This window comes from Natator depressus, chromosome 2 (assembly GCF_965152275.1).
Source record: "Natator depressus isolate rNatDep1 chromosome 2, rNatDep2.hap1, whole genome shotgun sequence".
NCBI classification, from domain to species: Eukaryota; Metazoa; Chordata; order Testudines; family Cheloniidae; genus Natator; species Natator depressus.
In genome coordinates this window covers 260806385-260830150 of record NC_134235.1, presented here as the reverse complement: position 1 = coordinate 260830150, position 23766 = coordinate 260806385, and the positions used below count along the sequence as shown (strand labels likewise).

General features: G+C 43.3%; 1 protein-coding gene across 3 annotated transcripts in view; it reads left to right on the top strand.

Annotated features, from left to right (window-relative positions):
* LOC141983395 (KAT8 regulatory NSL complex subunit 1-like) overlaps positions 1-23766 on the top strand; it is a 139913-nt gene that overhangs the window by 22285 nt on the left and 93862 nt on the right. For all 3 annotated transcript variants that reach the window (XM_074946485.1, XM_074946487.1, XM_074946486.1), the window contains one exon: positions 21792-21933. In XM_074946485.1, the coding sequence (XP_074802586.1) occupies positions 21792-21933 (142 nt within the window). The remainder of the gene's footprint in view (positions 1-21791; positions 21934-23766) is intronic.

Genomic DNA, 23766 nt, shown 5'->3' with positions numbered 1-23766 from the left:
TACAGGGAACTTAGAGACAACCCTCCTTAGTAAAGTCCCTTAAGTGTTGGAAGAATGTAATTCAGTGAGGCTGAAATATGACACAGGATATCTCTTTAAAAGCCACATACTTGTTCTTGAAGAGGCCACCTAACTATATTTAAAATTTGAGTGTGTCTTGGGGGTTGGATGTTGTCACTGAGATCCTGATAAATGCTGAATGCTTTCGTGAGCTACAGCTCACAGCTTATGCTCAAATAAATTGGTTAGTCTCTAAGGTGCCACAAGTACTCCTTTTCTTTTTGCGAATACAGACTAACACGGCTGTTACTCTGAAACCTACTTTTGATTAGGTTTTTCACAGTATCACTGCAGCTTTTTTTAAAAAGGCCAGTCTGTACTCTGCAAGGAAGAGAGAACTATATCTTTAACACTTCAGAATGTTGTGAGTTGCTCATGCTATGGTGATGGGAACTGTATTAGAATCTAACTGGAATCGCATTTAGATGTAATCCAAGCTTGCGTTCTGGATGTTCAGAGTTTTTTAGGGTAGCAGGAGAGGCTAGATCTGCAAAAACAGTACAGCATTTACTTAAGCATCACATATTGGTTAGACACTCTTCACAACAAATTTAAGCTGACATCTGTTTTGGCTATCATGTAAATTTAAACTAAAAGTCAAAACCTAATTTGTTTAATCTGTTTCAGCATTAGACAGGAGGACAAACATTACTAGAGAACTACAGTTGGAGTTGAGAACTTGATTATAATTTTGAGAACCCCGCACAATACCACAGGTGAGGCTGACAGGGGAAGCAACAAGATTTTATTGAATGTTACTGAAAAAGTTTGAATATTCTCCCTATGTACAAATGCTTAACTATAAATGCCTTTCAGTCACAGCAGAACCTTGCTGATGCACATATTAACTTGCATATGTTACCAAGTGGTCTTCTTTCACTGAGGGATAGCTCAGTGGTTTGAGTATTGGCCTACTAAACCCAGGGTTGTGAGTTCAATCCTTGAGGGGGCCATTTAGGGATCTGGGGCAAAAATTGGGGATTGGGCCTGGTTTGAGCAGGGGGTTGGGCTAGATGACCTCCTGAGGTCCCTTCCAACCCTAATATTCTATGATTGATTCTATGAAAGATCTAATACAGTAGCTCCTTGCTTTCTGAAAAATACAACTTTAATCAAAACGATGTTAAGCGAATCCAATTTCCCCATAAGAATGAATGTAAATGGGGGGGGGGTGGTTAGGTTCCAGGGAAATTTTTTTCACCAGACAAAAGACTATATAATATATATAAAAAGAAAAGGAGTACTTGTGGCACCTTAGAGACTAACCAGTTTATGACAGGTTTCAGAGTAACAGCCGTGTTAGTCTGTATTCGCAAAAAGAAAAGGAGGACTTGTGGCACCTTAGAGACTAACCAATTTATTTGAGCATGAGCTTTCGTGAGCTACAGCTCACTTCATCAGATGCATAAAGTGGAAAGTACAGTGAGGAGATTTTATATACACACAGACCATGGGAAAAAAAATACATTGTATGGAGAGTGATCACTTAAGATGAGCTGTTACCAGCAGGAGAGTGGGGTGGGGGGAGAGAAAACCTTTTGAAGTGATAATCAAGGTGGGCCATTTCCAGGAGTTAACAAGAACGTCTGGGGGGGGGGGGGGGGGCGGGAAATAAACAAGGGGAAATAGTTTCACTTAGTATAATGACTCAACCACACCCAGTCTCTATTCAAGCCTAAGTTAGTTGTATCCAATTTGCAAATTAATTCCAATTCAGCAGTCTCTCGTTGGAGTCTGTTTTCGAAGTTTTTTTGTTGAAGGATAGTCACTTTGAGGTCAGAAATCGAGTTGACCAGAGAGATTGAAGTGTTCTCCGACTGGTTTATGAATGTTATAATTCTTGACATCTGATTTGTATCCATTTATTCTTTTACGTAGAGACTGTCCAGTTTGACCAATGTACATGGCAGAGGGGCATTGCTGGCATATGATAGCATATATCACATTGGTAGATGTGCAGGTGAACAAGCCTCTGATAGTGTGGCTGATGTGATTAGGCCCTATGATGGTGTCCACATATCTATTCAGGGGACACCAGTTGGCAACGGGCTTTGTTGCAAAGATAGGTTCGTGGGTTAGTGGTTCTGTTGTGTGGTGTGTGGTTGCTGGTGAGTATTTGCTTCAGGTTGGGGGGCTGTCTGTAAGCAAGGACTGGCCTGTCTCCCAAGATTTGTGAGAGTGATGGGTCGTCCTTCAGGATAAGTTGTAGATCCTTGATAATGCATTGGAGAGGTTTCAGTTGGGGGCTGAAGGTGACGACTAGTGGCGTTCTGTTGTTTTCTTTGTTAGGCCTGTCCTGTAGTAGGTGACTTCTGGGAACTCTTCTGGCTCTGTCAATCTGTTTCTTCACTTCTGCAGGTGGGTATTGTAGTTGTAAGAATGCTTGATAGAGATCTTATAGGTGTTTGTCTGTCTGAGGGGTTGGAGCAAATGTGGTTGTATCGTAGAGCTTGGCTGTAGACAATGGATCATGTGGTGTGGTCTGGGTGAAAGCTGGAGGCATGTAGGTAGGAATAGCAGTCAATAGGTTTCCGGTATAGGGTGGTGTTTATGTGACCATCGCTTATTAGCACTGTAGCGTCCAAGAAGTGGATCTCTTGTGTGGACTGGTCCAGGCTGAGGTTGATGGTGGGATGGAAATTGTTGAAATCATGGTGGAATTCCTCAAGGGCTTCTTTTCCACGGGTCCAGATGATGGTGTCATCAATATAGTGCAAGTAGAGTAGGGGCATTAGGGGACGAGAGCTGAAGAAGCGTTGTTCTAAGTCAGCCATAAAAATGTTGGCATACTGTGGGGGCCATGCGGTTACCCATAGCAGTGCCGCTGATTTGAATGTATACATTGTCCCCAAATGTGAAATAGTTATGGGTGAGGACAAAGTCACAAAATTCAGCCACCAGGTTTGCCGTCACATTATCGGGGGTAGTGTTCCTGATGGCTTGTAGTCCATCTTTGTGTGGAATGTTGGTGTAGAGGGCTTCTACATCCATAGTGGCCAGGATGGTGTTTTCAGGAAGATCACCGATGGATTGTAGTTTCCTCAGGAAGTCAGTGGTGTCTCGAAGATAGCTGGAAGTGCTGATAGCATAGGGCCTGAGGAGGGAGTCTGCATAGCCAGAGAATCCTGCTGTCAAGGTGCCAATGCCTGAGATGATGGGGCGCCCAGGATTTCCAGGTTTATGGATCTTGGGTAGCAGATAGAATACCCCAGGTCGGGGTTCCAGGGGTGTGTCTGTGCGGATTTGTTCTTGTGCTTTTTCAGGGAGTTTCTTGAGCAAATGGTGTAGTTTCTTTTGGTAACCATCTGTGGGATCAGAGGGTAATGGCTTGTAGAAAGTGGTGTTGGAGAGCTGCTGAGCAGCCTCTTGTTCATATTCCAACCTATTCATGATGACAACAGCACCTCCTTTGTCAGCCTTTTTGATTATGATGTCAGAGTTGTTTCTGAGGCTGTGGATGGCATATAATAATATAGATGTTATATATGTATGCACAGCATACATTTTAAGCAAACCATTTAATACTGTACACAGCGATGATTGTGAAGCTTGGTTGAGGTGATGGAGTCAGCGGGTGGAAGAGGGTGGTATGTGTCCAAGGGAATACCTTACTGCTAAATGATGAACTAGAACTCTGCTGAACCCTCAAGGGTTAACACGTTGTTAATGTAGCCTCATACTCTACAAGGCAGCACAATGGAGGGAGGGGAGACAGCATGGCAGACAGACAGTAGCTGCTGCCTGCAAGCTCCCTCCGTCCTGAGCCCTGTCATGTCCTGTCTCCCCCCCCCACCCCCGCTCTATGGAGCTAGGGTAAGCAGGTGGCAGGAGCAAGGGGTAGGGGGACACCCTGATATTAGCACACCTCCCCCCCCCCCCCACACACACACAGCAAGCAGGAGGCTCCTGGGAGCAGCTCCAAGGCAGAGGGCGAGAGCAGCACATAGCAGTGGGGGAAGGACAGCTGAACTACAGGCAATTAATAGCCTTCTGGGCGGCTGCCGCACAGGGAACTTAGGAGTGGGGAGCTGATGGGGGGCGGGAGGGGGGCTGACAGTCCACCCTGGTTCCAAGCCCCCACCAGCTAGCTGCAAAGGGCTGCTCTTTCTGCAAGCAGTGGATAAAGCGGGCCGCTGCCAAAGGGCCTTAGAAAGGAGCATTGCGCAACTTTAAACAAGCATGTTCCCTAATTGATCAGCAATGTAACAGCGAAACGTTAACCGGGAGGACTTTAAGTGAGGAGTTACTGTATCAGGGTGCAGTAGTAAGATTTTGTGTTACTGATTTGACTTTCTACAAAACACGGTACAGAACATTTTTTGAGAGGGATGCAAAGTATTATCACAGTTATAACTAAATTTCATTGTGTTTTTTTTTTAATTGCAACTTGCAAAAGCCAAAACTGCTAGTGCAAATTAGTGACGTTAGGCTGTTTTACCCTCTGGGAGTGAATTATAATGGAAAGTGAAAAGACTTATTTCTATCTAAATCTGAAATGTTATATATTTAACTTAGATTCTTTAGGGTTTGAGGATCAGAGTATGTCAACATTTCTGGTTCTCTTAGTCATTTAGCTAAGGAAACAACTTGATTAGAAAGGGGGAATATAATTAGCATAATATCAAATCCTGTGCTAATGCCAGTACTGTAATGGTATCCTTCAGAGTTCTGGAACAGGAAAATTAGTATGTCCTTTTGTACATCCTTAGGACTGCCTATGTATAAACAATAGAGCTAAGATCTACAGTTGGGCTTTAAATTGTTATCTTGCTGCAAGGCATCTGCTCAGAAGAATGTGAGCAAAGAAATATGCTGACTCTTCCTGTTATAAATTTGCTTCCTATTAAACATCCTACGTAATATTGAAGCACTGAGATGACTGCCATGATGACTGATACTTTGTTTGACTTTTAGATTTTCATGCATCTGAAATTCCTTAATAGATATCTAGGTATCCATCATAAATGGGATCATACAGATGAGAGGATTTGGTCTTGCTGGATGAAGGGACCTCCTTTACTGATGTTATATGGGGAATTCTCATTGTCTTCCACTGTTCAATGTCTGAGGTTTAAACCATATAGTATAAAATGTCAATATTCACCTAATGTAGACAACTTTTATTGCTAAAGATGGTGATTGGAGTGTATGTAAGAAAATTCCTCTGAACTTTCTCATGCTCATACGTATTGCAGTGCTAATAGCTAGTGGAGTGCACTAGGAGTTTTCAGAGGAGAGAAGCTATTTTTCCTCTCAGGTATTTGTAGATCACCCATCACTAGCATGGTAACACCCTCTATTACAGTGGCTCTCAGCCTTTCCAGACTACTGTACCCCTTTCAGGAGTATGATTTGTCTTGCTTACCCCCAAGTTTACCTCACTTAAAAACTACTTGCTTACAAAATTAGACATAAAAATACAAGAATGTCACAGCACGCTATTACTGAAAAATTGCTTATTTTTACCTTTTATAATTATAAAATAAATCAATTGGAATATAAATATTGTACTTACTTTTCAGTGTATAGTATATAGAGCAGAAAAACAAGTCGTCTGTAGGAAATTTTAGTTTGTACTGACTTCACTAGTGCTTTTTATGTAGCTTGGTGTAAACCTAGGCAGATATCTAGATGAGTTGATGTACCCCCGGAAGACCTCTGTGTACCCCCAGACGAGTGTGTGCTCCTGGTTGAGAACCACTGCTCTGTTACACTACAAGGCTGTTTACTCTGTTATCTAGTGTGGAGAATGCAGGAATTATCTATTTTTTTAAATTAATTTCATATGCACATCAGTTTGCATGCTTACTATGGGGAATGAGGGTGAGGGGGCTTGGGATTGCATCGGGGGAGGGAGATAAAGGGATGAGTGAGAGGGGGAGGTGAGAGGGATTGGGGAGCTCAGGGAAGGGATGCTGGGGACCCGTGGGAGAATAGGGATAGGGTGCCTGTCAGCCCCACAATCTACCCTTCTGTGTGTGGGGCAGGATCTGGTGCATCTGACCCCGTCTTCTCTGCCTACTTCTGAAATGTAATCTGGGATCCAGCCCTACTTTCTGGGCCTCTGTGTGTGTGCATGCACCAGGGTCTGGGGCCCCCTCCCCTTCTGAAGGGGGAGAATCTAAGACCCTCTCCTTGCCTCCCTCATGTAAGCTGGGGTCTGGGTTGCCTTGTCGCTCAAAGGGTATCTGAGCCCTTCTCAGTTTTCTTCCCCCCCCCGAACCAGGTTTGGGGAAGCCCTGCCCCTCTGGATGGAGAGTTTAGAACAGACGTACTTGGAGCATGCATGAAGAACACACTGCGGATATTGGGTGAGGATCTGAGAATGGGCATGTTTGCATCAGAAACACTTCAGCACTGGGATGGAGAGATGGGACACTCAGTGACGTAAATGAAGTAGTTCATACATCTCAGAACTATTGTTTCAGGCTGTATATTTGTCTCCACTGGGTCTTCTTTCACCAGAAAACATTTCATTGAGATGAATGAGCCACTTCAGCATTTCGCTGAGCCTGCTATGCTATGATGGGTATGTAGTGCCCCGCCCCTCCATTTTCACTCTAATTATAGCAGAGTGCCACCAGCTCTGTTGTATTTGATCAAGACAGGCTTCCTGTTTAAAGCTCAACTTCAAGTGTTCTAAAGTCCATATGGTTACTCGGATTGCCTTGAAATTTTGTGCACTTCATGGGGAAGTGGGGTTTGGTCAGTGAACCAAATTTGGGACAATTTGAATAAGGGGTTCCCAAGATATAGCCCCCAGGAAAAAAAAGCTCTTAAAGTTGACATGCTGGCAACATTTTCATGTACAATTAGAGATCAAACCATGGCTGAGATCCTTGCACTAGGATCTCTAGTGCTCAAGGGTTACCCCTACAAAATGCATGGCACCCACCAGCCCTTTGGGAGAAATCAAATTACAGCATTCTTAGTAAAAATTTTTTTTTTCTCCAGTTGAGTGTTCTGGTAAGCATAAGGATTACCTGATGGATTACCCTCTGCATGTACAGAGAGAGAGCCCAATGGTGTTGAAAGCCATCGAAGATTGGCAGGACCTGCATGGCTTCAAGGGAATGTTCTGGCCATTGAATCTGAGCCCCACCGAGGCACTGTGAATTCAAATCCCCAACGCAGGGTGGAAATTAAAAAGGGAGGCATACTGCTTGAATCTGCCTCTGTCGAAGAAGAATTTTTATTTTGGGGAAATATAATATGCGTATAGTAAATATTCAAAAGGCTCTGAAACTATTTATTTTTGAAAAAATGAATTGTACGTGCAAATGTATGCTGGGAGAAGAAGGTGATCGGGGTAGAAGAATGAGTGGAAATAGGTGAGGACAGGGCTTGGGGGTGTGAGGAGAGGGATAAATGGGGATGGGTGGGTAGAGGGATTAGGTGATGGGGAATGGCAGGGGTAGGGACATCAGGAAAAGGGAACATGGCGGGGGCGGAGATGAGTGACAGACTGTGGGGAAATAGGAGCATATGTATCACCCTGATATTCCCCTCCCATGTGTGCACCATGATCTGGGGGGGCCCCAGACCATGCATGGGGGTTTAATACACCTGCCTGCCCCTTCTGTGAGCTAGGGTGTGGGGGACCTTGTCCTTCTAGGGGGTCTGAGCCTGTCTCCCTATTTCCCCACTATGTGTAGGGGAACTGGGAAAACCCTGTCCCTCGGGTATGCAGCTGAGAACAGGCATACTGGGAGCATGCAGGTGTTGAGAATATGAATTCTTATTGTGGCTCTCCTGAAGTTGGCTGGATAGGGGGAATGAGACTGATATGAATGGAGTCATTCATACATCTCAGAACTATTGTTTCACGCTGCATTCATCTTAAGGTGTTCTTATTCAGGTATGCCATCGTATTGAGATAAATGGGCCACTTCACCCCTTTCTGAGCCTTCTATGCTGTAGAAGGATGTGTAGTGTTGTGTGCTGCACATACCAAGAATGAAGGGGTTGGGCATGTGAGGAAAAATGCAGAGTGGCCAAGGAATGCACAGGATACAGCTCTTTTTCAGAAAATTGTGTTAACACTTTAAAACAGCCTTGGGGTTCTCTCATCATCCATAGGGAAAATTCTGATTCGAAGGTCAGGTACAGTTGGAAAATGGGATACAATGCCACATAGACACATTAGGGAATGCCTAGGATGAGGGGAAGCCTGGACAAATAGCATGGTGGGGGCCAGCAGGGAGGGTGGATGGACTGGAAGGCACAGGACTGGCTGGGTGGTGAGGGGCAGGGAGAAGAGTGCAGGACCAGGAGTGCATAGTCCACTATTCTACGTGTTGTCTACAGCTGCCATAATGACCACGAACTCCTACCAACACCTGCAACTTTCACTGTAAAGGAAAGGACCTACCTGCACCTGCCCTACACTGTCTTAGCCTATTCAGAATACCACTTTGCACTTACAGGATACCATCTAAACCTATATGTTCCCTTACCCATCATTAAACCCACAGACTGCTTTCATATCCCACCTCATTACTGACCATTCCTGTTGCATGGCAAGACACTCCCCTTCCCTCCCCTGTGCTTTGCTAATTTTGAAATAAAATGATTCAGGCAACTCCGCTAGGTTCACATGCTCCCTTTTTCTTTACACGCACCCACAGGGTGGGCTCAAACCCTCCCACATCACAGCCACAATTCTGTGATGCTTCTTAAACTAATCTCTATCTCTTCAACCCACAAACACACCTCCACCAATCTGCCCCACTTATTCCCTCCACCACTTAAGCCATTTAGTACAGGTACAGCTCTCTCACTGGATGCAGCTTCAGACCATTGCAGATAACTCCCCAGTGGCTGCCAGCTCCAGGGGGCAATATTAAGGCTATATAGGGTATGTAACTTAACTGTGTCCTGTTTTTCTGAAGTTTGAGTTTTGCAGAACTTGATATTATGGAAGGGCACAAGCGGTCACTGGGAAACCTTAACTCTAGATGAAAGTGAGCATCAGTGATACTGTTTTTTCTGTCTGCAGAGGCTATACTTCTCAGGCCTGACTTTAACCTAACACTGGACTCTGTCTCTGCCTCACAGAGGTGATCATCCAGTGTCAGACAGATTTGAAAGGGATACTTGAGTGGAATGATTATCAATCTATTATTGTCTTCCCTCTACTACAGGGGTTCTTTCTGTCTCAGGAGAGGCACTTGGATTTAAGGACTGACTCCTCAGAAAAGCTGTCCCTTTCTAATGTATTGAACCAATATGAGCCAGATGGGTTTGTGTTCCCCTGAAGGCCCCAGCCTGGGATATCAGCAGAAATCCCTTGAGAGGCCTGCTATAGGGTGGCAGCAGCGGGGAGGGAAGCTGGGCCTAAATTCTGAAAATTCTGAATTTCACCTTTAGGACAACGACCTTTTTAGTAACAAGCCGTGTTTCTGTCTGTCCACACTGCAGGCCTTACTCTGCTCATCGTTCACAGATTCCAAGGCCAGAAGGGACCATTGGGATCACCTAGTCTGACCTGTATAACACAGGCCATGGAGCTTCCCAAAAATAATTCCTCCTAGAGCATATCTTTCAGGAAAACGTCCGTTATCTGTTTCACAAAGGTCCTCTTCTTTACAAGTTTCCATCTCTTGGCTGCAGTGCAGTTTTTAAGAGGGAGAGGTGCTTTATCGTTCAGATCATATTAAAGAGGCTCAGAAGGCACAACCAATTTGAGACCTTGACTCTAGTTCTCTAAATGATCTATCTAGAACTTTAAAAGGAATAGAAGCCCCTCCTTAATAAAATTCATTGTTGTCAAATAAAATTAACATTCCTGTGGCTACATCACTGACTCCCATACAAAAAAAGGAAGACCATTTCCCAGAAACTTGCATAGTCGGTCTGTCTCCTCCCCACCCCACTTTCCCATCTAAGAAGGGAAATTCCGTGATGTGAGAAAGGGACAGCTGGCCTTATTTCTACCTTCTTGTAAAGCATCTACATTTCTCAGAAGTTCCTCTCTGTAGTAACCACTTGATATAGTTGTCTGCTCTCTTATGTGGGCCACTTATTAAATAACAGAAGTACTGTATTTAAGACACTGAGCAAATGAAAGATCAAGCAATCACAATGACAGTTCAGGAACAGGACTTGGAGAAAGAAAGGAAAGCATTTAATGTGTTCGACTACCCTTGCTGATGTTCTGAATATGCCCTTTCATTAAAATTGAATGTCTAGTTATGCTTTCAGTTTCTTTCCACCTCAGGCAATCTGACACAGAATCAGAAAGTGTGTTTAACATTTGCAGTTTAAACTAGGCATACTCAGTAACCATGTATGCACCCTTTCTTGTTTTGATGATGGCAGTTAACATTGCCCACTATTATAGAGAAGCTAGACATGGATTTCTGCACTTAGAAAATTCTTTGGAGATAATCTGTCTGAACTAATGGAAAAATGTGTGGTGGTGCAAGACTTTTTAATTTCTTCAGTCATTCGTAGATGAATAGATTTTAAGGCCAGAAGACAGACACTTACGATCAGCCAGTGTGATGTCCTGCATAACACAGGACAGTACTCAAATAGGTATTCAATCTCCATGAACTTTTGGGAGGCAGAACCACACCTGTCCACTAGAAGGTGCTTACCCTTAACCAGTGATGATGAAGCTCCCAATTAGTTCTGCCTCCGGGTTGATCTGAATTTTAAGTGTAGAGCAGGTCTGAGTTTACTTGCTCTTGTGTTTATCTGACTTACTTAGACTAAATAAAGGAAAGAAACATACTAGCTCCCTTAAAACTGTAAGGAATATGGTGATGAGGGCCACAGAAGTACTTAAGTTGAAAGTCCTGTAACTGACCATTCATTAACTGAATTTTACTGCAAGATTTAAACAGAGTTTAATGTAGAAAGTGAGTTGGACCTCTAACGCTATGGAAGAAGATCCCATAAAAGACTTAGTGTTGCTGCAGCTGATTCAAGAATTCAAATATGTCAGCATCTTGGTACAGTGGTATGTGGTTTTAGAAGTTCTTATAAAATAGAATCTGCATTAATAAATGAAGGAAAATACCAACTTTGATTAAAGTAAAAATCCATTATGCAACCTGTATATAACTTAAATGAACTTTGGTAGTTGCACATAACTGGCATATGTATTCTGCAGGCATAGAATAATATTTTTGAAGATAAACATACTAGCAAATTATTTAAAAATAAATGTTGAGTAGCATTATTAACTATTTAACGATCAGTAATTGACACTTTGGGGGGTTACCTGAGGTGCCTGGGATTAATCACTACCGTTACAGCATGACTGTGCCTTGTCTGTGCTCACCAGTAGAAACCTTCTCCAACTACTGGTTGTTGGCAACATAAACACTCCACTCTGGGCTCTGTAGGGAGAGAATGCGGGGCTCAAAGGCTAGCAATTTACACACCCCACGATGTTACACTTGGGTGCCCAGTCCCTTATCTTCTGGACACCTTCAATGTACACCGATCTGCTGCATCCATAGAAACAATGCATTCTAGTTCATGGGTCTCCCCTCAGTTCAACACTCACCTTAGCATAGGGCACTTAAACAGATTTATAGTAAAACCAAACTGAAGTTTACTTTTTCAGAGCGTGAGGTAAATATTCAAATAAACGCAAGTATAAGGATTTGTAAACATAAGGTTACAGGTAAAAGAAAAACATAAGACACAAACTATAGCCTGTACTTATTAACTTTCCTCTCTAGTAAAGTATGTCTCACCCAAAGGTCAATACAGTATTTGCAGTGCTGGTCCAGTTCAAACAGTTGGGATCTGCCTTTCATGAGACACCTTGCGTGCAGGGTTTCTCCTCTGTAATGGATAAAATCTTGTGCTCTTTTCTATTTTCTTATATAGTTGCAGACTACTGTATCTTACCACAGTGGTCCCTTAGAAGCTTTTGGGGGGTGGGGGTCGGGGGGGAGTTCTTTTGTTTTTTGTAAATCCTTAAGCCTGCATCTGATCTAGAAAGTGAACATAGTCTATCTCCACAGATGTCCATTGTTCTCAGTGTTGATTGAGATATCCCTGAGAGTCCACTCATCTCAGGTGATAATCTACATTTTACATATTTGTTTAAATGTTTCCTGTGCAAACATCTCACAGTAACCATGACAATCAGCAGTTCTTAGCTTTTGGCAGAGACCACACGCAGTCCCCTTAGGTGAAATATTGAGAAGATGGTATGACTGGTTAATATACATGTCTGGGCAAGTCTGTGTCACATTAGCAGTTCATTTAAAAAAAAATATTTTTAAGGCTGAAAAATAGGATTAAATGTTTTTTAAAAGTTTTTCAGCTATATTATTATAGAACAATTTTAATTATTCGCTCACTAACAGCTCCTTTGTAGCAACTGTAATAAAAATGGAGCTACACGCTTTGTATCTAATCACAGTAGGAGCTGTATTGATACACTTGCTTTATGCTACAAAAACAAAGAAGGGTGAGAGGAATTTCTTTTGGTATATTTAATGTGTCAGTTCCTCTGTCAGTCCACTCTTTTCTGGGTGATCTAACTCACTCAAACAGCTTCAGTTATACTCTCTCTGCTGATGACTCTTACACTTCTCCAATCCACCTCCTTACTTATTTGTTATCCAATCGCATATTTAAACCTATCTGATGCCTTGCTATTCCTTCAAGCTTTAAATAGCCAAAACTGGATCCCTTTCTTTCCACCAAAACACTTTCCACTCTCCCATTCTTATTGTTGAACACACAACAGATAATGCCTGTCACGCAAGCCTGTAAACTGGAGGCCATCTATGATTTTTCTCCTCCAACAATCGAATCTATGTCCAGCTCTTGCTGCTGCTTTCTTCACAGTGTCTATAAGATCCAACATTTTTTTTCTGCCCACAGTGCTAAAACTTTCATATAGGTCTACCTCATCCCCTCTTTTCATCACTACAACCTCTTCTTTGGCCTTTGACACCAATGTAGCCACTAAGATCCTATTACTTGCCCGTTGATCTGTCATCCCCCACTCTTTTATCCATCCTTTGGCTCACCCTTCTGCAAACATCAATTCAAGCTACCTGTATTTGCTTTCAAGGCCTTGCACAACTCTGCCTCTGCTATGAAATATTCTTTATTTTTTTATTGCCTGCCATTGCCTCTGCTCTGACAGCAACCATTCTCCACTCCTCCTCCCACCACCATCTCCAGAGTGCCTGGATGCTCAGAATACCTTTTCTGACCTTGTCCCAGCCTTCTTCCAACCTAAAAATTTCTTCTTTCTCTAAGCCTACGAGAAAGTAGCCAACGTTTGCTTTACTCTATTGACAACCCACACATCCCTCTGTGTACTACTACCCCATCTACCCTCCTTACTACCTTGTTCACTGTCTTATGTCATCATGTTAGATATTAGTTTGTGGCAGGACTCATGTTGCTGAACTTGTCTTGTGAGGTACCTAGCAAACTCTTGGGTGCCATAAAAAGGGTTGCATGAAACATCCATTAGGCTTTGTTCCCAAGAAAAACATGAGTCCCTAAGAGATCTCTCAAACTGACGCTTTGTGCTTAGCAAATTCACTGCTCCACTGTAATTGATGTAATCACAGCTCCAAATAGATTTGCTTTGTAATTCTCCATCCATTGGCAATGGAAGTCTTAGGACCTTTTTGTGGGAGCTGGGAAATCTTAACACTCCTGTGTATCCTCACTCTCTCTATTTTTTTAAAAGATCTGGAAATATTTCAGTTTGAGAAGTTACCTACAAACACTGAATGAAGTGGTCTCTGTCTTTACAGTGCCTTCAGTTTTAAATTTTAGAAAAGGAAATTCAGATATACAAGCTGTTCAAAATAGTTAAATTGCTGAGGGGCAAACAATGTCTAATTTGAAGCCAGAAAAAATAGGGTGAAACTATGCAGTTTCATACGTGCAAACACACCCATTCTCAGAAATAAATTGGTCCTATATGAAGCACATCGGCAGTAATCAACTACACTCACCAAGGGGACTCCCAGGCACCTTAAACTCTGCCTCTATAATGTCATTCAGAACCCACACCTGTTCCTCTCCCTTGTCTAGCAAACAAACAATTCTACAGATCATACAGTCATCAACACTCCTTATAAATATCGCTGTAATATAGTTCACAAATTCAGTATTCCAGAAATATCTTTAATCCTTAATTGCTTAAAGTTCTAAAGGACAAACTATGCCTCATTCCCTGCCCCACCCCAGAGCCTGCACCCCCACCCCAGAGGCCTGGCCCTCTCCCACATCCTGAACCCCTCATTCCCGGCCCCACCCTGCAGCCCTCACCCCCACATCCCAACCCTCTGTTCCAGCTCTGAGCCCCTCCCACACCGCAAACCCCTCTGCCCCAGCTCCGTTGGGTCGTGGGCATCAACAATTTTCTTCAACTGGGTCACCAGGAAAAAAGTTTGAAAACCGCTGTTCTAGGGGCAAGCCAACCCTGATACCATCACTGCAACCATCTTTGGTCCGCCACCAGTCCCCAGACTCTCTGGCACCAAATGGAAGTAGAGAGGGTACCGGTCTCCCCTTCTATGACAGGAGTCCTAAAAGGAAAGGGAGAGGTTACAAGTAGCGTCAGCCTCTTCCCAACCAAGGTCACATAGGTACTTTAGTGGGCCCAAGGAGACCTTTTGAAGGTGTGCCTGGGGATACTATACCAGTTCCTGTCTCAGATCCTGTCTCCACTTTTATTTTCGGACTGTCCCACTTCAGCTCTGGGGTTCTGCATAACATTGGACCACTGCGTGCGAAGTACTGTGATGATCGACTGTGCCCTACAGTTTTCATCTACCCCTTCCTCCCATCCTGGTCCCTCTTCAGGGACCCTTCTCATGAGCAACTTCCCACCTAGGAGGTGCACTCCCTCCTACAGATAGGGACTGTGGACGAGGTTCCTCAAGACTTGAGAGGGAAGGGGTTTTACTCCTGATATTTCCTAATCCCGAAGACCAAGGAGAGCCTTCAGCCCATTCTGGACCTGCGTTAACTCAACAGATATCTCAGGAAACTGAGGTTCCGCATGGTCTCCCTGGCCTCCATCATTCCCTCCCTGGATCCAGGGAATTGGTATGCCACCCTTGACTTAAAGGACTCCTACTTTCACATTTGTATCTTCTGTGGCCACAGAAGATGTCTCAGATTTATTGTGAACCGATGCCGCTACCAATTCTTCTTTGAGTGCTGTCCCTGTGGGGTTCTCCACTTCAGGTGTTGGTGCGTCCTGGCACCGTTGATCAGAGATTTTCAGTAGCAGTGTCCATCAGAGATGCACATGTACAGTAGTCATCTCATGGTGCCATTGGCACTTTGACCATCGTGTGTGTGACCCGACCCCTCAGTTGCTTTTCAGCTGTCCTCGGCCTGAGACGGAGCTCCATAGTGGTGTTGAATGACAACCTAGGAAAAATAATTAGAAATAGTTAGAATTAATTAGTGATAGTTAGGTCTTGGTTACTAGTTTAGACATTTGCACATCTTTTTTGTTCTCCCTTCAAAAAAAACCCCCTCCTTTCATTTATTCTGTTTTTTTAAAACAACATCAGCGAGGGACATTAAAAACATGCCTGGTTCACCAGGCTTCAAAAGATGTTCCTCGTGCAAGGACTCTGTGCTGATTTCTGATGGCCACTCACCCTGCATCCACAGCTTAGGTCAGTTGCGCACACGACAAAAGTGTACTCACTTCAGCAACCTCAAAGCTTGAGTCACATGGAATAGAGATCTCCGCCTGAAACTTATTCTTATGGAGAAATCCCTTCAGCCAGCTTCTGACCCTGGACAGCAGAACCCCTCAACCAGGGACTCTCCCGGCATGTCATTTCTGGAAACCAGTATCATTCCTTCAAGAAAGTGAGGAAAAGAGCCACATTGACCCCACAGAGAGAACCTTTTGAAAAAAAAGCCGTGTTCTGCAACATTGCTATTGTCGTTGCAGAGTATGCCAAGAGTGAGCACTTTTGATGCACCGGGAACTTCCGGCACCGCCTGCAGTGGTGCCGCTGCTGGCAATGTTAAGGAGTCAAGAGGCAAACACAAGCCAAACTCCTCCTACACAGCACCGACAACAGCTGTGAAGACTCCCACTACTTCTTGACCCAAAAGAAAAACGGTGGATGGAAACCCATATTAGATCTCAGAAAACTCAACAAGTTTGTACAAATCCATATATTCAAGATAGTCACACTGACTTAAATAATCCCAGCAATGGAAAAGGGAGACTGGTTTTCACCCCTGAACCTACAGGATGCATACTTTCACATTACCATAAATCCTGCATACAGAAGGTTCCTATGGTTCACAGTAGGAAAAGATCACTTCCAATACAGTGTGTTGCCATTTGGATTTTTGACTGCTCGGAGAGTCTTCTCCAAACCCTAGCGGTAGTAGCAGAACATTTGCACAGACCAGGAATAATGATATTCCCATATCTAGACAAATGCCTACTGAAAGGTCCTACCCAATCAGAAACGAGAGACATTACCCAGAGGACTGTCACCCTCTTTCAGACCCTAGGGCTACAAATAAACGAACAAAAACCAACTCTAATTCCAGTACAACAGTTGGATTTCATTGGGGCGCATCTGGACTACAGGGATGGCTAAGCTCAGTATACATATCAGACAAGCACAGTCTAAACAAAAGCCTAACATTGACACCAAAAGTCCAGCATTCATTACATTGGTGGACAAGACCAGTGAATGTGTGCAATATAACTACACATCAACCTTCTCAAATTGCACATGGTTTGCAACATGTATGTTCACTTCCTCCCAGTGATAAAGAATAAAACAGTAAGAGTCCTCACAGACAACATTGCATGTATGTTTTACATAAATCAACAGGGAGGACCCCGTTCTCATACCCTATGCACAGAAGTCATAAAATTATGGAACTGGTGCATAACTCACAACATCACCATTACTGCTTCCTACTCCTGGGCCGCCAGAACACGATGTCAGACACACTAAGCAGACACTTTTCCCAAGATCTCTAGTGGGCACTGAACACCGGTGTCTTACAACACATATTCCAACGGTGGTGGTTCCCCTGCATTGACCTATTTGCCACACAATGAAACAACAAATATCCGCAATTTTGCTTACGAGCAGGACTGGGAACACAATCCCTAGGAGACGCTTTTCTAATCAGGTGGGATGCACCTCTCCTGTACTTATTCCCACCTGTACCACTAATCTCCAGAGTAATACACAAGATACAGACCGTCAAAACAAGGTCATACTTATAGTTCTGACATAGCCCAGGCAGACCTGATACCATATCTGTGCACCATGTACTCTCCCTCTCCAACAGGGCCATCTCTCACAAGGAGGTGGTCAAGTCCTCCACCTGAACTTGGAGAAACTTCACCTAAAGGTGTGGCTCCACCATGACTAGTTAACCTGCTTGGAACAAGTAAAACAGGTGTTAGTAAATAGCAGAAAACCAACCACACATACCACTTACCTCCAAAAATGGATAAGGTTCTCCTTATGGTGCCAGAACAAACATGTATCTGCACTCACAGCACCACTTTTGTTCGTCTTGGAATACATATTAAAACTAAAGAATTCAGGGTTTTCTACAAGCTTTGCTGTAGTACACTTATCAGCCATTCTCACCTTTCACCATAAGCTTGATGGCGTATCGATATTCATGCTCCTGATGATGAAACACTTCCTCGAGGGCATACAGAATATGTACTGGAAAATACGTGACCCTAGACCAGCATGGGACTTAACGCTGGTGCCTCGGAAGCCTTACCAGAACCACATCCGAAACACTAGCTACCAGCTCCCTACTTCATTTATCAATGAAGGTAGCGTTCTTGGTTGCAATTACGTCTGCACGACAAGTAAGCGAAATAGGGGCTTTCATGGCTCATCCTCCGTACACCATATTTCTCAAGGACAAAGTCACACTGAGACGACATCCAAAATTTATACACAGAATATCATCCTCTTTCCACCTCAGTCAGTGGATTCATCTGCTTACATTTTATCTCAAGCGCCATGCAAATGCACAAGAGACTGTTCTACGCACACATTAGCATTCTACCTGGTCGAAACAAAGCCTTTCCAAAAATTCCCAAGGCTTTTTGTTACAATGACAAAGCGTTCCAAGCGTTCTGCAGTATCCACACAGAAATTATATAAATGGATCTCCAGTTGCATCCATATGTGTAACCAACCGCACAAAACAGAACCCCCATCAAGGATAAAGGCCCATTTTGACAAGATCAGTATTCTACCTCAATAGCTTTTAAAAATAATGTACCAATAGTAGACATGCAGAGTGGCCACCTGGGCCTCTGAACACACATTTACGAACCATTATGCAATCTCAAAGCTCAAGCTCAGGTCTAACGGTGCTAGCCTCCACTGTGAATGCAACTCCAAAGTCCCTTCCATCCGCACAAGGGCACTGCTCTACAGTCACCTGAATTGGAGCACTCACAGGGACAACACTCGAAGAAGAGAACGTTACTCACCTTGTGCAGTAACTGAGGTTCTTCGAGATGTGTCCCTTGGTGGGTGCTCCACTACCCATCCTCCTCCTCCTCTACTTCGGAGTTCGCAGTAAGGACTCTATAGTAGAGAAGGAACTGAGGCGATTGGGTTGCGCCACGCCCTGCGCGCACTGGTCAAGGTGCCAACAGTGCTACAAGATGACTACTGTGCACACACGACCCTGACAGACTCTACTACCAAAAATCTTGGATCAGTGGTGCCAGAACGCACCAACATTTGAAGTAGAGCACCCATAGGGACGTGCATCTTGAAAAACCTCAGTTACTGCACAAGGTGAGTGATCTTCTCTTCACCACTCTCCACTTCAGCCAGTCTACAGCTCCCCAGGTTTTCACGAAGTGCATGGCGGTAGTAATGGCCTGCCTCAGACACTGAGGTGTTCAGATCTACCCTGGACAACTGGCTGATCAAGGATCGCTCAGAGACTCACGTACAGGACAGCGTCCACATGGTCCAAGCCACCTTCTGAGTGGTGGGGCTGTTGATAAACGAACAAAAGTCAACTCTTGTTCCAGTTCAGACAATAGAATTTATTGGGGCAGTGCTCAACTCGACCCAAGCCAGAGCTTTCCTGATTCACACACTAGCTTGCTGTACACTAAGTGAGTGCACTGTAACAGTGCTGTACAGTGGCCATGAACTTCCATCCATTGGATCACATTATGCCTGTCTCTGCTAGATTGAAGAGCCCGTTATTAAATATTTGCTCTCTATATAGGTATTTATAGATTGTAATCAAGTCATTCCTTAACCTTCTTTTTGTTAAGTTTATTAGATTGAACTCCCTGAGTCTGCCACTGTAAGGCAGGTTTTCTAATCCTTTAATCATTCTTGAGGCTCTTCCCTGAATTCTCTCCAGTTTATCAGTATCCTTGAATTGTGGATACCAGAACTGGACACACTCTTCCAGCAGCTGTTGCACCAGTGCCAACTTCATAGATAATATTACCTCTCTACTCTTACTCAAGATTGCCAAGGATTGCATTAGCCCATATGGCCATAGCGTTTCCTCTGTGGTGATTTGTCTTTTTTGCTCTTGAGCTGAAAAGTCCTGTGAGTGCCCTTCCTTTTCATCCTTGAGTTCTGTCTCCCTTGTACTTCTTTTGAGGACCATAAATAGCCATATCCTTTTTGCATTTGAATTCTTGTTGTCCATAATCTCACAACTGTGAATAAAGTTTATATTGCATAAAATGCTTCTCTGCCACAGTTAATGGCAGCAAACAGAAAGCAACAAACTGTTTTATCGCGAACACTCTCTTATGGGAAAAGGTAGATAGTAGTAGCCCTTATGTGTTTTTTGCAAATACAAAATAAAACAAAAAACTCACCCTGGAGTGGTGGCTCCTGTCCTGTGTGGCTGGGCCCTGCTTTCAGTTCTGGTTGTTGCTGCTTGGCTCATGAGGGTGGCTAAGCCAAACCTGAGTAGCTGGCACAGCAAACCCATATGCCAGATCACAACACCCAGAGCAGGGAGCCGGACCCAGTCCTGTGGGACTGGAGCTGCCACCTCAACATGAGTGCAGGGTGGCTCATTTTGCAACTCCCAGCCCCCTCCCACATGGATAAAATGAAATAACAAAAATTCTTAAAAAATAAAACACACAATTGTAAAGAATAAAAATTTCACAGGACTCTAGATATTAGAAAAGGAGTACTTGTGGCACATTAGAGACTAACCAATTTATTTGAGCATAAGCTTTCGTGAGCTACAGCTCACTTCATCGGATGCATTCAGTGAGCTGTAGCTCACGAAGCTTATGCTCAAATAAATTGGTTAGTCTCTAAGGTGCCACAAGTACTCCTTTTCTTTTTGCGACTACAGACTAACACGGCTGCTACTCTGAAATCTAGATATTAGGTTTCTCCTATTTCTGTGATGTCTGTGCCAAGTGCTCTAGTTAGTTTTGCCAGGATCCCACTCAAATTCTAGCTGCAGCTTAGGGCTTGTCTTCACTGCATTGTTGGCTTGAGGTATATCTCGAGTTTTGCCTCTAACCAGTCTCTTGTCTGCACACACAAATCTCTAGTTTCAGTTTAAGAAGTGCTTTACTCATGGAGTGTTTTGAAACTTCAGGGCTGCTGATGCTTCAGGTAGTAGTGCAGTGGGCATGCAGCAGCACAGGTTACAACTCAAACTGCTCATCTAGTTATTCTATCTGCTAATGAGGTCACTGAAAGGTTGCTTTCTCTTTCTTCTCAGGACCTGTCTACACTGAATTTAGTGTACAGCAATCCAGGGTGTGAATCCAGAAGACTTACACTAAGGCTTTGTCTACACTGGAAACTGAATGACAAAACTTTTCTCATTCAGAGATGTGAAAAAAATGCACACACCCCGAACAACAAAAGTTTTGCCGACGAAAAGCATCTGTGTGAACAGTGCTTTGTTGGCAGGAGAGCTCTCCCGCCGACAAAGCTACTACCACTCGCTGGGGGTGGAAGTTTTTTTGTCTGCGGGAGAGCTCTCTCCTGCCGACAAACAGTGGTTACATTGCGCGCCTTTTAGTGGCACAGCTGTGTCGCTAAAAGGCGCATAGTGTAGACATAGTCTAAACCAGTGCACAGAAACAGTGTCCAAAGGGGACATTACGGTACGGCAAGCTAGTGTTCTTTAGATTCAGACCCTGGCTTGCTGCATGCTAATGTCCAGTGTAGAAGAGCCCTCACTCTAGCTAGACTAGCTCAATTGGAGGAACTCAAGTAAACTAACTCTGGCAGTGAAGATAAGTTGTCATACCTTTTTAGAGTACAATGGAGCAAAAGATGCCTTTTTATCATTTTACAATAATTCAATCCCACTGAACTGTAAAAGATTTCTTACGTTCTGTGTGCCGGTGGCTAGGCAGAACTCTTTCCTTGACGGACCACTTTTTGTGATTAACAAGTCACCAAAGAGAATAACAGTTTGTGTTGCTGCAGTTGAGGAAGAATTAAGCCATTCATTCTCACTGCCTTATAATTGCCGGGATGATTGCTGGTATGTGGCTGGAAATGGATTGTTGGTATTGCTTGAGAAGTGCAAAACTTATTGGATCCTGCCTTTTAGGAAATGTTTTGATATAGACTTTAGAAGCTATTTATAGGTCTCTTTTTTTAAAATGAATTTGTGATTAATTTTACTTGTGAATATTTGCCTATCCTAGTTGATTTTGTATGTAGAGTAAATTAGTTTAAGTAAATGGAAGTGATTAAAGTACGCAAACTTTTGCTTTCCAGGCATCATCATGCAGAGTGCCAATGGGCAATGGAGAGAGCAACCATTATCTGTCAGTGGACGTGGCTGCAGGCTCAGATCTCTGACTTGGAGTATCGCATAAGGCAACAGACAGATCTCTACAAGCAACTACGTGCCAACAAGGTAAGGCCATTCTGTACCTTGGAGATTTTAACCCTTTATACTGTGACTAGAATTTTGTAGGCAGCACATTAATGAAGGACTTCCAGCAGCAACCTCTCCAGGGAAGCGATGAGTATTAATTGGTATTCTTTTTAATCGCATAAATTAAAGGTGGAAAAAATCTGCTAGGTTATTTAAATAATAACCTTTGCCAATGCGGGGCTATTTCCTGCAATATATGTTCTAATGTTTTGCCTAGTCTAATAAACTTAGGAGCTCAGACTTTTCTGTCTTGTCTCCATGTTTTATTTCAAAATCCAGGAGAAGATAAAAATTAAGACCTCACATTTCCTTCTCATTGGCCCTTCAGGGGAGAACATGTTGCTAAACATTCCTTCAGGGAGAGTCTGGCAGGATTGCTTCTATCCCTTTATTGGACCAATTGTGTATATTTAGGTAAGTTGGAGGCTTTGAAACTTGCAATGTAACTTTAAAAACATAATAGGTGGAGTGAATGGATTCTGATCACCACATCTATTACCTGTATAAATTACATTTCATAGTTTAAAGCCCTCAACTTGCCTTTCAGACAGGGCCAACAAAGGGAGGTGAATTACCCAGTGGCAATGCTCCTGCAGGGACAATACAAGTTCAGCTTAAAAAAACCCTCTGAGGTGCTGGAAGAAAATATCAGTGTTTTACCTTAGGTGACATTAATCTGGTATACTTGCAGGACCACATGAGACTGCAAACATCTGTTATCTGCCTGCTATAAGTTTCCACATAAAAGGGTGTTAATCTTCCACCTCACCATTTTTGCATTTAGTAGTGTTCCACTATTGATTATTGCAACATAAAGATTGGCCTTAGGTGAATAATTTGAAGGAGCTATTTAAATGATGATTGTTTTGAGTGCTGTCTTTTAAACATTCCTTTTTGGGGATAGTTAAAAGTTTACGGCCTCAGTTCAGCAAGGTACTTGCTTTCAGCATGTAATTCTATTGAAGAAGCTGGGGAATTTAAAATAATCTAAACTAATCTTCTGTGTGTGGTTGAGTGCCATGGCCACTTCAGTGGATTTGGTTTGGTTAGTAGTTTGGGTGATGGGGAAAAGTCAGAGGCAGTTTTTTGTAATGGACAAGGAATGTCCTGATGGAAAAGCAAGATGTGCTCGTCAGTCACTTTGAGGGCCCCCTGCCACCATTGTACAGCTACTCATACATGCCCACATAACAATATGCAGTTGATTAAGCATACTGTCACTTGCTTATTCTTTTTTATATGTGTATGCGTGTGTGTGCAGGGGCAAACACACACCAACTAGTTTCTCTCTAGGAAGAAGATGGTGCCTGTGTTGGCTTGACTCCAGAAATAAGTTTTCCCAAACACCAGTAATTCTTTATCACTTCCTTCTGAGAGTCTACTGGAAAAGCCTTGAAGTGGGAGTCAGTTGTTTCAAGTGTCTAACGAATTTCAAAATAGAGTTAAAGCTTAAAAAAAGCAAACGTTTGCTTATGTAGAGACTCTTTCTTCCCATAGGAATTCAAAGTACTTTGCAAACTACAGTGGCGTCTCCTCAGCATGTGATCTGCATATGGTCAGATTAGTTGAAATTGTGCACCAGGAAGCCTCAAACTGCGTTTTTGGAACAGTGATATAAATTTTTGTTACATTGATGTATTTGTCTTTGACACCAGATGGTGATGTAGTTTGATGCAGTTAATTGATCCATGTGCCAGCTGGCATCTGCATTAGTATTTGTTAGTCTCTAAGGTGCCACAAGTCCTCCTTTTCTTTTTGCGAATACAGACAAACACGGCTGCTACTCTGAAACCTGCTAAGTGTGTGTATTTT